The 15,123-nt window shown below is 42.8% G+C and overlaps 2 protein-coding genes and 3 non-coding genes across 5 annotated transcripts; all 5 read right to left on the reverse strand.

The window, feature by feature from the left end:
* Nucleotides 1-7,527: 7,527 nt before the first annotated feature.
* Nucleotides 7,528-10,515, reverse strand: nkx6.1 (NK6 homeobox 1). Its single transcript, XM_076029819.1, has 3 exons — nucleotides 9,422-10,515; nucleotides 8,994-9,166; nucleotides 7,528-8,466 (listed from the first exon to the last, which is right to left on the reverse strand). Exons 1-3 carry the CDS (start codon nucleotides 9,999-10,001, stop codon nucleotides 8,221-8,223), a joined length of 999 nt encoding a protein of 332 aa, XP_075885934.1. The 5' UTR covers nucleotides 10,002-10,515; the 3' UTR covers nucleotides 7,528-8,220.
* A 1,543-nt stretch (nucleotides 10,516-12,058) lies between these two features.
* Nucleotides 12,059-14,915, reverse strand: rpl17 (ribosomal protein L17). The gene is made up of 7 exons (XM_076029820.1): nucleotides 14,781-14,915; nucleotides 14,281-14,330; nucleotides 14,047-14,087; nucleotides 13,765-13,899; nucleotides 13,447-13,545; nucleotides 12,403-12,594; nucleotides 12,059-12,138 (listed from the first exon to the last, which is right to left on the reverse strand). The coding sequence occupies exons 1-7, from the start codon at nucleotides 14,885-14,887 to the stop codon at nucleotides 12,091-12,093; spliced, it is 672 nt and encodes a 223-aa protein (XP_075885935.1). The 5' UTR covers nucleotides 14,888-14,915; the 3' UTR covers nucleotides 12,059-12,090.
* LOC142890670 (small nucleolar RNA SNORD58) lies at nucleotides 12,204-12,271 on the reverse strand. The gene has a single exon (XR_012927105.1). It is a non-coding gene; the product is annotated as a small nucleolar RNA SNORD58 (small nucleolar RNA).
* Nucleotides 13,617-13,688, reverse strand: LOC142890669 (small nucleolar RNA SNORD58). Its single transcript, XR_012927104.1, has one exon. It is a non-coding gene; the product is annotated as a small nucleolar RNA SNORD58 (small nucleolar RNA).
* On the reverse strand, nucleotides 14,168-14,237 carry LOC142890664 (small nucleolar RNA SNORD58). The gene has a single exon (XR_012927100.1). It is a non-coding gene; the product is annotated as a small nucleolar RNA SNORD58 (small nucleolar RNA).
* Nucleotides 14,916-15,123: the final 208 nt, after the last annotated feature.

Below are 15,123 nucleotides of genomic sequence, written 5' to 3' on the forward strand. Positions count from 1 at the left end.
TTAGTGTCGCCTCGGTTTACGGCACTGAAGCAGTCAGCGAAGGCATCGGTGCCAGCTCGCCAGGAGGTGCGAGGGGACGCAGGTAAACGAATGTATAATCAGGCTTTGATTCCCGGGTCTGCGTCAGACAGCCGGGAAACAATCTATTACCTCGCTGCCTATTTCCTAAGTGTTTGCTCCCCGAGCCTGACCCTGCCACTTTATCTGTTGCTTTTTATTTGCAGAGCGCATGCTGTCCATATGTTACCCTAATAGTTGCCATAATTCTTGTGCAACGGGGCCACGTGTTTTATAAGTCCTGAGTAGGAAGCGAGTGGGCCGGAATGCATTTTAATAAAACCCCCGCTAGCAACGCGCTAATGGGCTGACACCCAGTTATTTGCATAGAGATGAATTACGGCGGGCCGCCTTGACGTGACTTTTAAAATATGATTGAGGAGGTTATTATTGCTGCACTATGATACGTGTTAGCGGGTTATTTTAGTGCGGCTAGTGCTAATAAAATTCAGAACTAAAGACTCGGGTGACGAGGGCAGGGGTTTTCATTGCCCGAGTCTACTGGAGGTGCTCATTTTGTTATTACTGCGCCCAACCCCGCCCACCCCCTCGTCTCCTCTAGCCTCCAGGAGGAGAAATAGCAGCATGCAAAATGACACCTTCAGTACTTTGAGAGGCTGAAGTCAGCCTAAGCATTAATCACAATGTATTTTTTTTTTTTTCTCGGAAGATAAGGATTGGCTGAGTCGTTGAACCCCTAACGTCACATCAAGAGTGGTGGGAACGGTGGAGGTGGTGGAACAAAAGAAAAAAAAAACACTTTCTTAGGATTTCGCAAACTTGGGGGCCTTTGCTGATCTGGCCCGGCAGTCAGGTGACTCAAAATGTAGGTCTGAAAAATAACTCAGCCGTCTTGACAGCCAACGGCAGAAAGCATTTTTAATCGGTCTCAAAATTTCCACAAGTCCCGCAACCAATAAACTCCTGAAGTAGCTCCGAAAAACCATAGAAGAAGATACTCTGTGTGTGTGCGTGTGTGTGAGTGTGTGTGTGTGTGTCAGTGTGCACTGTTTCGGTATAGTCTCGACTGATTTTGGCGAACGTTTCACAACGCTGAAACATTTATACGTTTTAAAAATTGCACAGCAGCCATGAGGTGGCGACGATGAGCTACTTGCTCTGCTTCAATGCGGTGCACTCTTCGTCCAATCGCTTGCTTGGTTTTGCCCGCGAAATACTCTCTAAAGAGATCTTGATCAGATGCACGCCAAAGACAAATCCAAAGCATTCAGAAAATGTGTCACCTGGTGATTCAGTCCATACCTGGTGCACGACATGTGGCCATTTTTTTATATAAATACTTTACTGAAAAAATGGCATTGAGCAAATAGTTTATAAGCATGTTTCTTTCAACACACTCATTCTTTTAGTGTGTTTGATTAATCTGGATGGTCAAAATAACTGCAAACTGGTGAGAAAAAGTCAAACAGGCCACCAAGATGTTAAGCTGTATTTTGATCCTTTTGAATGGAGCAGAACTTTGTTTGAGGAACTGTAAACACCTGTGTTGACCCAATTTTTTTCTTGCCACAATGTTATGAAAAACTTCCTGCATGAATAAAAAAAAAAATGTTATTCATACATTAATTTCTAATTCCCTGCTTCACCTTTAATTGCACATTCTCAGTAAAAGAGGTTTTCTTCTACGTTCTTTTGTTTCACTTTAACTTCACAATAAGTCACAGCTACACGTTATGGGGTTTTTTTTTTTCATTCTTCAGTCTGCTGAAAGCAAATTAATCTCTCTTTTTTTTTTCTGTTGAGCAAATTTCTGCTTCAGTTAGTTTCAACCATTTTTTCAATTCCACATTTTGCTCATGAAAAGTTGATTTCACCCCCATGCTGAGCAGAATGTACTTCTACATTGCATGTGCCCTGCCACCAGAGATGAAATAGGTCCATTCCTTCCTTCTGCCAGCTCATTTATCAGCCGTTTGTGACGTCAAGCAAAACACAGTTGCCTCCCCCATGTCTAGTGGATGCCTTACTTGTCCCACATCCAAACGCGTGGAAGACACAACAAAGCATCTGTCTTTCTGTCTTAGCAGGCGCCAAAGAGCCAGGGTTTAGCGTGAGGCAGTAAACAGAGGGCTACTGCCGCTGTTTTTCTGTCCTTTTGTTTGGTTTTAATAATTTGGTCGACCTCTGTGTGAAAAATAACAACAAAAAAAGGTGAAAACAATGTGAATCATGCGAGCTGATAACCGGCCTACAGCATGTAAAGACAAACGGTGTGTCAAAGAGTGAAGTGTGTTCGAGTACTTTGCCAGGGATTAGCTTTTTTTAATGCCGCGCCGCCGTGTTTACTCACAGGCCCCTGGCGCGCGAGGGCACCTGCTCATAAGCCAGTATACAGTGGCGTGGCACGGGGAGAGAGGTGAAACATCATTAAGGGAGATTATCTCCGAATAAATACTTGAACGGGGTTAGCACCCAGAGCTTGGGGACCGGCTGATAAAAGATTATATCTCCTCCATCAGATGATCCACGCTCAAACAGCGTGGCTAGTAGGTGAGCTCGTCCTCTGGGGGCTGGTGGTTGGGTGCGGGTGCCTGAGGGTCGCGAGGGGCCTTGCATTCACCCGACGTGCCCACACTGCAGGGGGCGGCCGCTTGTTGCTGCCTCCCGTCAGGACGAGGTGCGTTCGGGGGGGCCTCTGGATCCTCAGTGTTTCCACTCAAGCGTGAACGTGTGTTTGAAAAAAAAAAAAAAAGGAGGAGGCACCGGCGAGATGCTCTGGCTGCTGCTCCTGGTGGAGTGCGAGGCCTGTTAGCTTCTCATAATGGAGGATCCCGAGGCGCTGCTTATCTCAGCGCCGCAGGCGGGTTACCGGGAGATAAGAACACCATTCATGTGTACGGGAACCCCCCCCCCCCCTTCTCCCCCGACTCCCAACCCCCCACCCGTGACACATGTCCTTGTGTGTAATCTCTTGTAGTACACGGTCAACTGAGAGCCCGTCAATGGGCTCTTTATAAAGATCGGCTAACGCTAACACATTAGTCATGACGGCAAACACAGCACGATTTAGCTGCGAGTCAACAGGTAGGGCTTCAGGCTAACAGGTGGGGTTCAGCCTCTGGGTTTTTTTTTTTTTCTTCTTTCTTTTTCTTTTTTTTTTTTTTTTTTGCAACGTGTTGATTTCTACTTCCTCAAAACACCTGAAGTCAAACATTCACTTTACTTTGCTTCCAGCAAGACATGCTGTATTAGGACCGTTTTCGGTGTTGCCAGTGGATTTGAATCCAGCCACGCGTCTCACTGGATAATACAGTATTTCATTTCAATAGGTGCTTGGTTAAGTCGTGATCGGCTTCACTGCAAGCTGGCCTTGGTATTCTGTCACAAATATTACACAAAGCTTGCAAGGCTGTATTCTGAAACGTGGCAAACTTTCAAATATAAGAATCAAATTTGAAAAAAAAAATTTTGAAAAAAAAGGGCAGATTCAGTTGCGTGCCTGAACGCTATGGTGGGTTTAATTCTCCTGCTGTCCTCCTGGATTTAAAACGAGTTGACTACGAGCACAGTCTTTGCCTCAGTAACATTATTTGCCTTAACCTGGTAATCTGATTGAGACTGTGATAAAAACGTGGGTCCACCTGTTCTGCAATCCAGCACCCAACATCCTCCTGGCCTGGACGGTGTTCTGGCCACCAGTGAAGCGTCATCGGGCGATGGATGGGCAGAGCGTGGGACGGGTGGGGACGTAACTCGGACTGGCGCAGGAAGCCTGGGAACAGATGGCGCGGTGGCTCCCCGGAGGCTCGGCGGGCCGGCGTCGCTGTGTTCGCTACACCTGGAACACAAAAAGGTGTTGTTCACCCCACAGCTGGAGTCAACAGAGAGCTTGTTAACTCCACCTGGAGCCTCGCGGTGCATCATCACACCGACAGTCGCTGCTGGGTTGGTGACTGGTACGAAGCGGCGACATGCTGGCTCTCTGCACCACCCACAATCCATGGAGCAATTCCTGGTTGTATCTTTCCTGTCTATCAGACAAAGAGCCCATTGGAATAACTGAGAACGAAGAGGCCCGTTGGGATAAGAAGGCCGGAAGGTAAACTTCTGTCTATCACACTCAAGAAAACCAGTCAGACAATTTACTGTCTGCTGAGCCGGTGAGCAGCAGCTTGCAGCTTCCGCTTGGTGCTATACAGTCATGCATGTCACTGTCTTCTGACAAGCCGTGACTGCTTCCATAAACTCTCGAAAAGGCCACTTTAGGCGTAAAAGTCAAATAATCCTTCACGTTGAAAAAAAAAAATAAAAGTCAGAACATTCAGTTTTGTTTTATTTTTTTTTGCTTGTCCTGTAGCCTCTCTGCTAACATGGGCACAGTGCTAGCTGCTATACCAGAGGCCGGCACCAGGGGACAGTGAGTGACGAAAGCGGTTTCACGTTATTCATCGCTAATTCCTGGAAGCTAAATTAGCGTTACATTTCTGGCGGCTGATCGAATGCAAAGTTTGCTAACCATGAAGTGCTTCTTTTAACTTGTCATGTCCTGATTACAAAAATGTTAAGGGGTTGTGTCAAAGTTCAAAGTGAATGCCAAGTGCTTCCACTCTTGATTGTTCCCTGCAGTTTAGGGAATTTCTTCTGCTCACAGTTAGTTCCAAAAGAAATGTACTTCTTTTAAATTTAAACAACAAGAAAAAAATAAGACCGCTGATACAGCAGCGGTGAGTCCAAAAAAAGAATAAAATGTAGATAATGAAAAGAAAATATCACTTCTTTTTTTTAATGTACTCTGCAGTATTAAATTCACCCAAATGATCAGCAATAAGATATACACTTTCAAAAATAATCTGTTTGTTCCTTGAGTGTCCGATAATTCTGCTGTTTGTGCCCACATAATTAAAATGTGGATGTTTTCCACTGTAATTGAGTGGAAGCAGACTTTGAATTTGGGCAAATGTTACACACTGAATCTGTGCAGGGAGCGAAAGAGAAAAAAAAGGCTGGTCCTGTACGTGAAAAGACACCTTTGTGATTAACAACTGGAAAAAGAAAAACATCTGCTGCCTGATCATAAATATGGTGTGTGTGTTTTTTTTTGTGTGTGTATATGAGTGCGTAAGAGTCATGCCACTTGAGGTCTTTATGGGAAGTAATAGAGTCTGAAACAGGCCGACATGTGTGTCTTTTACAGTGTGGGCAGCAGGTTTCTGTTGTTGTTGGGATGAAGTAAACGCCTGCTCTACCTAACCACTGGCACGCACACACTCGCACATGTTCAATTGTGCTGTTATTGTTATGTTAATCTTGTATTTCAGTGCACGGATATCCAAATGAAGTTTAAAGTAAAATCAACCTCATTTTGAATTCTTGTTTTATATTCTTCATTCAAGTAACTGTTCAAACCAAGACAGACTAATTTAATTTAATGACAGGAAAGTAAAATGTCTTAATGGGGAATACACCCATTAACATCATTATTATTATTATCATTATTATCATTATTATCATTATTATCATTATTATTATCAATTATTATTATTATTATTATTATCAATTATTATTATTATTATTATTATTATTATTATTATCAATTATTATTATTATTATTATTATCAATTATTATTATTATTATTATTATTATTATCAGTAGTAGTAGTAGTAGTAGTAGTAGTAGCAGTAGTAGTAGTACGTGTGATTGTCATTTTGGTGAATAATGATGAATAATATTTTTTTAAAATTCCAACAATTAAATTACCTTTGGATTACAGAGGGATTGACTTCTGCTTAAACAAAACACACAAAAAAAACCTACGAATTAAAATTCTACCACCAAACTAATCAATGAAAATCTAATTAATTCGTCATTACTTAGGGTTTTTTTTTTTTTTTTTACGTTTTTTCACTTATGGAATCCCTTTGTTTTTCGTTGATGGGAGGGCATGGTGGTCCAGAAGATAAATGTGCGAGCATTGTTAAATTATGTAGGTTATTCATTCATGTGAAGAATGACAAAAAAGACAACCTTAAAACTGTCGTAAAACTCAGGGGAAAATGTTCAGTGGGGCAAAAGTCAATAAAGAAATATCCATTTGGAAAATAAGGGAGATTTACTGATTCACTCGTTCATGCTCTGTGTCGTATTTATGTCACTTAAAAAGCTCTCAAGGTGTCGAATCTACTTTGACGAAAGAATTTCCTAAAATAATGAAATCAGTCATACGAATGTTGAGGAGGAACTGAGCCATTAACAGCTAGATTTTAAAAGTTTCACAGCTGTTTAAATGTGAAAGAGCTCTTAGCCTGCAGGCTTTGCATTAGCTTCCTTCAAAATGTTTCAGCTTCGACCCGAGCATTTGTCAGAAAAATCATCTTCCCATATGAAGTGTATCTGAAATAAATCATCTTAGATCGCTTTCGTTGCAATTCGTCAATTAAACAAAAAAAAATAAGACTTAAAAGTGGTGGTTTGCAGTGTGTGTTTACTTTGCCTTCAATTTCGTGAAATGCACTGACATGCAAAAAAAAAAGAAAAGAAAAGAAAAGAAAAGAAAAGAAAAAGAAGAAAAGACTTCCCAGCGCCTTTGTTTCGGAAGGGGGCGGAAATTAAATACAGAAATCGAACAGACTCGTTTTGAAATGAGCAGAATAAGGCGTTCTTTGCGGACCGTGTGCCGAGCATGAGCTTTTGATGAGTGTCGACGCTACGTCATTGCGAAGCCTGCCAGTGGCTCGACTTGTCAAAGCTGCAATTCTGCGGGAAGAGCAAGCGACAGAACCGACAGACAGCTGCCTGCTGCCGCCCAGACAGCAGGAGAAGAATTCGATGATGATGATGATGATGATGATGATGATGATGATGATTGTCATCCTCCTCCTCATCATCATCATTTTACCAACCGCGTTATGGTCGGCCACGTGATGGAGGGCATCCCATCAAATTAAAAGAAGCGGCGCAGACATTGGGATATCTTTAACGTGTCCGCATTGGCTATTTTTTTTTTTATTTTTTTTTTCCCCGTTGTGGTTCGTCAACATTAGCAATAATAAAAAATTATAATGAATTTGTCACAAAAAAAAAAAACAACAACAAAAGGATTGGAAAGGAGGCGTAAATATTTTCGGTTTGACTGAAACGCAAGTTCTCCCAGAACTCCCAGTTCTTCCGGGGAAGTATGAAAAATCGAATAAAAGCAAATAAAATTGAAGGCCTGATATGTAATAGCAAGAAAAGGTTAATAACATTAACTCTACATATCGCAACGAAGGAAAAAATGGACAGATAATAATAATATTAATAATAATAATAATAATAATAATAATAATAATAATAATAATAATATTATATTTATTAGTTAATAATATTAACTGTGTAACATTGATGGGAATATCCGACGTTGACGCGGTGTTAATTGCTCGCAGGTGGCCAAATGAATTCATTAATCAATCTGCCGCTAATTGATGCAACACCTGTACTGATTAACATTTACCGGCTGGAAACAACAGGCGTACATTAGAGTGTTTATTAAATAAAAGTGCATTACATTAACCTGCCGTGATACACAAGTGCGCAGGGGTCAGTCACAACTTTAAAAAAACAAAAACAAAAAAAAACCAACAACATATAAATTAAAAAGATAGGGATAAAAGAAAACGAGTGAAATTATTTCTGTCTGTACAGGTGCGCGTGGTGCGTTCACGGTATCTTCTTATATTTGACATGTGGACCGGAGGCCTTCACGGGCCCGGCTAGGAGGATTTCTGGTTACTTTTTTTTTCTTTTTTTTTTTTTTTTTTTTTTTTTGCGTGCTTGCGGAACAAAACCGAGTCGAAACAATTAAGAAAAAAAAATGAATCTCGAATAAAATCAAATAAAAAATACCGTTTTCGCCTTGTACAAAAAAAAAAAAAAACACATGAATGATTCACAGCAGGTAATTTTCTAATCGGATACAACTCACGTTCTATATGTACAAGTTAATTAGCGTCTTCTCTCGTGAGTTCGTTCGTCTCGTCTCCTCTTCCGGTCACAGGTTTCCACCCGGCGTGCAAAAACAAAAAGGGAAGTGAAGTGAAGTGGAAGAGGGGGCGTGGGGGGTGGTTGTTGGAACTCGTTCAAGGTGAGAAACTTCTGACTCCGAGAGTTCGTTTGATTTCCACCTGGAATTAAAGTCGGGGTGGCGTGGGGCGGAAGCGGGGGAATTAGGAGCTGTCGTTCTCCGACGTGTGCATCAGCAGCGCGCCGCCCGGCTTGTGTTTCTTCAGCAGCTGTGTGATTTTCTCGTCGTCCGAGTTGGGGTCCAGCGGCTTGTTGTAGTCGTCGTCCTCCTCCTCGTTCTCCGAGCTCCCCTTCAACCTCTCCGTCTCCGAGTCCTGCTTCTTCTTGGCCGTGGCCATCTCCGCGGCGTGCTTTTTCCTCCACTTCGTCCGTCTGTTCTGGAACCAAACCTGCGCAAACACCAGCAACACATTGCGGTCAGGAAAAATGTCATGTTCAAGAACCGCAAACAAAAAAAAAAAAAATCAAATACAAATAAAACAGTTTCACAACATGGACAGTATTAAAATAAAAAATAAGAATAAAAAAAATGCAAAAGGAAATCGGGCGATACAAAATAAAAGAGCGGGTTAAACCTTAGAAATTATAAATGCTATGAGGAATTGGATTCACTAAGAGGCAGAAAGACCTCATGGATAAAAATGAAAATATTGAGCAGCATAACGTAGAAGCTATAAATATGTGCAGAAACACACAGCTTGAACTTGATTTGGGTTAATTCGCACACAAAAGCCAACGTTGCTTATTTAAAACGCTAAAAAAAAAATAAAAAATAAAAAATAAAAATAAAAAAAAGAAGAAGAAGAAATTGAAATTGAAATGATATGATATTATCAACAAATTTGGTTTAATAATTATGCAGACCTTTTGTCATTATATTTTTTTTAATTTATTTATTTATAATGTGCTCAATTACCTTGACTTGGCTCTCCGTCATTCCCAGAGAATAGGCGAGCCGCGCTCTCTCCGGCCCCGCCAGATATTTAGTCTGTTCAAAAGTCTTTTCCAGCGCGAATATTTGCTGTCCAGAAAACGTGGGTCTCGTGTGTTTCCTCTTGCCATCCTTGTCCAGCAACACGGAGTTCTGATCTGCAATAATAACAATAAATGGTATTAACAATAACGTATTTAATTTGTCAACATAATTAGGGTCTGAAAAAAAAATGTTTGTGACATAAACTGATTCAGTTTTGGGAGTGGGGGGAAGGAGATTTATCGAATAACGCTGCAAATATATATGTTGTTTTGTTTTTGTTTTTTTTATTCACCCTACGCTGCATGAGAAACTAACGACGAAAATGATGATGACGACGATAAAAGCCCGGCGGCGCCGCGCACACTTACGAGGTGAACACGCAAATCTGGCGTCCCTCCAGTGCGGGCTCTGCATGACCCCCGGCCAGAAGATCGGCGTCCTGCCCGGCAGATCCGCCAGGGGTTTGGGGTACCGAGCCACCGCCACCGCACTCGGGCTGAAGTAAAGTCCATGGGGCGGCGGCGGGCTAAGGCTGCTGAACCGGGGCAGCCCCGTGAGGATGCCCGCCGAGGAAGAGGCGGCGGCCGCGGCGGCTGCGGCCGCGGCGGCCGTGGCGCCGACGGCGACGGCGGAGGAGGAGGAGATGGAGATGGAGGCGGTGGTGATTGGCCGGCTGAGGATGTCGTTTATTCCGTGCGGGGTGGCGGAGGAGCTCAGCTGCGGGGAGCCGAGCCCCGACGACAGGCCCGTGGAGCTCTTGATGCCCGGCGAGGACACGGCCATGCCGCCCGGGTTGGGCGAGGTGGTGGCCGGCGAGGTGGAGGAGAGCGGATACGCCGGGTACAGCGGGGTCTTCATCTCGGTCATGCTGTGCAGAGCTGCCAACGGAGGGGTGCTGAGGAGGAAGGCGCTCTGTCGGGACCCGTCCATCTGACCCACCGCTAACATCACCACCTTGTGCTGGGTGTGGAGTGGGGGATCCGGGACGGCTCGGAGCGGCTCTATCAGGCTCTACAGGGGGGCCCCTGCGCACCTGCCAGAGTCCGGACTAAACCAAAACGCGCTCGGCTCCGCACTCACATTCAAAGTCCATCTCAGAGACTGCCTGACAAGCCGGATGCCTCCCTTCAAAAATGAAAAAATAAAAAAATAAAATAAAATAAAATTCAACTCGCCAAAAGCACAAGAAAAAAGATAAATGGGTTCCCGCGCAACAGTGGCAACTCCGGGTCCGCTTTTAGAACTGGGGACGATAAAAGACACTTTGTCTGCTCAGCTGAAGAAGTTCTGTGAGATAATAAAACATGATCATCTGCTCCTTCTGTCTATTACCTCCAAGTCCAAACTTTGAGAGGACGAAACGGAGAGCAGCGGGGGGGTTGTCTCTGCGACCATTGGATGACCCGACGGGTGACGTAGAGCAGACTGGGGCCGCTGATTGGTTCATCGGCTCGGCCCTGATTTGCCGGAGGAGGCATCACGGCCGAAGAGATGATATTTAATATTTCGGGGACTTTTGTGGTTTGTCAAAGAAGAATGTGGATTTAAGAGTCAGCAGAGAAACGCGGCATGGCAGAATAATAGGCCTCGCTAATATAATCGGTTAATATTGGCCTGTCTGGAAGAAAAGATTTAAATTTAAAGCACTTATTCTAATGCATTTATAGTCCATTCGTTTAACATCTATTGGAGGCTATCAACATGACCAAGAAGAACGCCAATACTTTGTTTTGGAGAGGTTTAGTTGCAGAGGTTTGAGGTCTGGGGGAAGTGAAATGCTAAATCAAATTGTTGTTGAACTGTACAAATCAGTAAAGAGAGAATTGGTAATGACTGAATTATCATTTTACAAATGGTGTTTCTTTTTTCCTCAAATGTGATTTTTGCTTATTTCGTCACATCAAGGACTAAAACAAGGGAGGGATTTTGCTTTCGCGAGACTTTCAAAAACATTTTAAGGGGTGCACAAATATATATTTCAGAATTGACAGGGGCTTAGTTAAGTGGATATCAGACACAGCGAAAGTGCACGAGCCTTCAATAATAACAGTAAACCTTTCACAGTTGATCACCCGACACTAAAATAACGTATCCTGAAGGTGTAATGCAGAAAGCCTGCTCGTAATTTAAAAGAATTAAGAAAATTGGTTTGCTGTTGACCATTCCATTTGAGATATTTTCTGTTATGCTTCGAAAACTCAAGCTGCAAAACTAATGTGGGTGACGAATATGACTAATAAATCAAACTGAAATCGTTACTACGGTTACAGGAACTACCACGACACGTATTAAATATTAAATAGGCATTTGAGTGTGTTTGACTATAGTAACACTCATACGGTTAAAGCTAAATATATTTAGACTACGGGTTAAAAAAAAAAAACAGTGGGCGTAAAGGCCGACTTGAACGTCAGTGCGCGACGGAACGCGAGGGATACTGGTACAATGGCACCATCTCGTGGCCAAATGAATACACAACATGCACGCTCACCAACTCTAGCAGTACCACGTTTGTCAGTTGTATTGACCATCAGCGTCACTGATATTAACCAAGTTAGTTTTGAAACATACTATAGAACACAACTAGTCTCCGTTGTTTTAAATAATCCTTATTTTGTTGCCAATGTCAGTAGTGAATACTGAAAAAGCAGAGAAGATTTTTTTTTTTTTTAAATACTGTTTATGAGTGTTGCGTGAATGATGAACAGGCATTTCAAAATTGGTTGAGGACAAGACAAGTCATTTTTTAAGCTACCATTTTGTGTAGAAACGTAAGGCTAATATTATGAAAAGCAAACCTTAAACCTGATGGACTTCACAAAGCTAATATTTCTATTGTGCATTTACACTCCGCTTTGGTCAGTTGTTGGTTCATCCAAGCTGAACACATTCTGCAGACTTTAAAGTGTCCCCTCCTGCCCCCCTCTTGAGACGTGATCAGTTAGTCTAAGTGCAATCTCAATTTGCCAGACATTGACAGTAAAAAAAGAGGCCACAGACAGAAATGTTAATAACGAGTGTTCACTTTTATTTCTATTTACTCCCGTGCCATCAGTTTCTGCTTCTTCAGCTTCTTCTGTGAAACCTGCAGAACAAAACTCAGTTAAATGACACATCAGCCACAAAGTCAAAGAAGTGCTGACACCACGAGTTGCTTAGAGTTTAACAGTTTGTTTTCATCGTTTATCCAAAGGTGTCCTAAGTGGTCATCATTGCAACATGAGATGGATTTAAATAAATAATGGCCCCAGGTCTGCTGTTGACCTGGGGCCTGTGTGTTCAGATGAGCTGGGAAGATGAACATCGCTCAGTTCGTCTGAACAGACGGTCGTTCCAGGTGCCACTGTACCTTTTTCTTCTGAGCAACCTCCTCTTCTGGTTTGGGGACAATCTGCTCCTTCTCAGTGAGGATCATCTCGATGTGGCAGGGAGAGCTCATGTAGGGGTTGATGCGACCGTGGGCGCGGTAGGTGCGTCTCCGCATCTTGGGGGCCTTGTTGACCTGGATGTGCTCGATGACAAGGGAATCCACATCTAGACCCTGTTCACAAAATAACAAGAAGATGATTAAAAAACAAACAGCAGTAGCAGGGCAGCTGGTCATCCCAAGTGTAATTATTATTTAGCCAATGTTTGGTAACTTCTGGCTAATTTAAATGTTTAGGTCAGCCAGAAGAAATTTGCCTTTGCCAGACAGCTTGGACAACAGCTTTAATTATGACAGAAATGCTCTTGTACAACACACAGGTGTTAAAAAAAAAAAAAAAAAGGCACTACAGACATCTGAAACTGAAGTTACTTGACGATTAACTCCAACAGAAACCATTACAGGTTAGATTTCAGGCCCCCAAATTAACCAGAATCTTTAAAATGCCGGTGTGAGTTTAGTTGTCTACACTTTCTCTTGCGAAATAAGACGCAATGTGAAAAGTTTAAATAATGAATAATTAAGTAAAAACTCAAAGCAGGCCAAAATCAGAGCACATTTTCCATCTCACTCTGCTACACCTATTACACACAACTCAGAGAAAATCAAATACAGTCATATTAGCTGAACGACAAACTGGATAAGTGGCCATGACATAATTAGTTTAAGACCCTCAAAAACGTCTGCAATAAAAGTAACCAAAGACCGATGAGCTGCATGCACAACAGCTTTGGTATGTGTCGCAAAGTGTTAAAATTTGCAAACTATGAAGCGTCATGACTGTGGCAGACGCCGCAGGAATATCCTGGAGGCCACTTGGGGGGAAAAAAAAAACATACAGAAACCATTCAAAGCTTACATTTTCCCCCCCATTTACTAACCTTTAAATGCCAGCTTTTGTCACAGCTCAAACAATTGCTACAGACAAACAGCATTTTAATAGCTCCACTGAATCCGGACACTCACCTTGAGCTCAGCGTTGCTCTCTGCGTTTTTGAGCATGTGCAGGAGGAACTCTGCACTCTTCTTGGGCCAACGGCCCTGAGTCCAGTCAAACTGCTTGGCCTGAAAACACACACACAACCATCTTGTTAAGAAGAGTTTCACAACACGCGAGAAGCACATGACTGACACAAGTTGCTCAGATTAAAAAAAAAGGTTTGTTTCATCCTGATTCCAAAGGTGTCCTAAGATGGTCATCACTGCAACAGGGTGACGTGTCAGGAGTGGATTCTTCCAGAGAACCATCATTCCATGTATGTGTCTAGTCTGCTATGAGCTCACCTGGGCACACCTCCCAACACCACCATTGTAGCGGCGGAAGGGGACACACTGGTGCTTGACGACCACGTCCCTCAGGTACTTGTTGGCCTTGCGGATGTGCATTCCCTTGATGGCCTGAGCTGTCTCACGGGTGTTCTGATCAAGCGAAAAAAAAGGAACCAAAATCAGTCAAAAACTAAAACACACCGACAAGGGGGGGGATGTGATTCAGAATCTACACATATAGTTTCAAAACACGGATTTATTTGCTTTTGGTTTCCCCATCACTCGAAGACGTCTTACCTTGAAGTGAACCCGGAGATTGGAGCCCCTCGCCTTGCATGCTGGAAGGACAAGCACACGCATACGAATGAGCAAATGTACCACTGCTCGGTTTTAACACGAGTTAGCCGACACAGAAGAAGTTGCTCAGATCTTTCATGTGGTTATTTTCATGTGTTATCCAAAGGTGTCCTAAGTAGTCATCATAGCCAACACAATCAAGCTTAAACTCGCATGTCTCTCAATTATACTCACACTTGGTGGGGTTCTCGGGGTCGAGCGAGTAGCGGACCATTTTCAGAGATCTGCAACAGAAAAAGGAAAAAACGTCCAACGCTTAATTTCGTGTCGTTTGAACAAGCTAACGACAGCGCTCCACTGCGTTAGCATTAGCATGATTGCTGTTCTCTTGAGTTCACGTTACACTGGAGAACAAGTAAGATAAAATAAACATTGGGAAAACGAGAATAAATGCGAGAAATAACCCATAAAGTGGTAAAGTGCTTTAATGCAACGTTTTCGCTCGGTGTCATCGTTAAACGCGTCCAACATGGCGGGTACGTGACGAGAAAGCTACCAAACCGGCATCCACACAAATATCAAATTATAACAGATTGTGGAGCTCCATATCAACAGATTCAACGACCACTACTGCGTCTAACAATTGTTGTCGAAACGCTAACATTTTAGACGTAGGATGGTAAAGATTTAGTTAAGATTAAAAGCAGATTGCTGTCTTCATATGCAAGACTTGCCTGTTACCTCTGAGGCCGCGGAAGGAAGAGGAAGAGCAGGGGGCGGCGTGTCTCTTCTTCTGCTTCTCCAAAGTTTCACTGCCCCCTAACGAGCGGGAGGAGAACATACCCGGCGTGAGGGTACGCTTTTATTCAGTTTGGGCAGCAGGGGGTGATGTTTAACAATTATATACTGTATTTGACCTATCTGCACTACACGCACTACCTCACCTTACTGTGAATACTTTGTATAGCTTAGCTTAGTTTAGTTTAGTTTAGCTTATAGTCTATTTTATTTATACTTACAGTGTTGTTCCCTGCCTTGTCTTTTTGATTGTTTTGTTTTTATTTTTGCCTATTGCAC

This window comes from Nelusetta ayraudi, unplaced genomic scaffold (genome assembly GCF_046127955.1).
Source record: "Nelusetta ayraudi isolate G7.1 ecotype Tasmania unplaced genomic scaffold, CSIRO-AGI_Nayr_v1 ptg000026l, whole genome shotgun sequence".
NCBI lineage: Eukaryota > Metazoa > Chordata > Actinopteri > Tetraodontiformes > Monacanthidae > Nelusetta > Nelusetta ayraudi.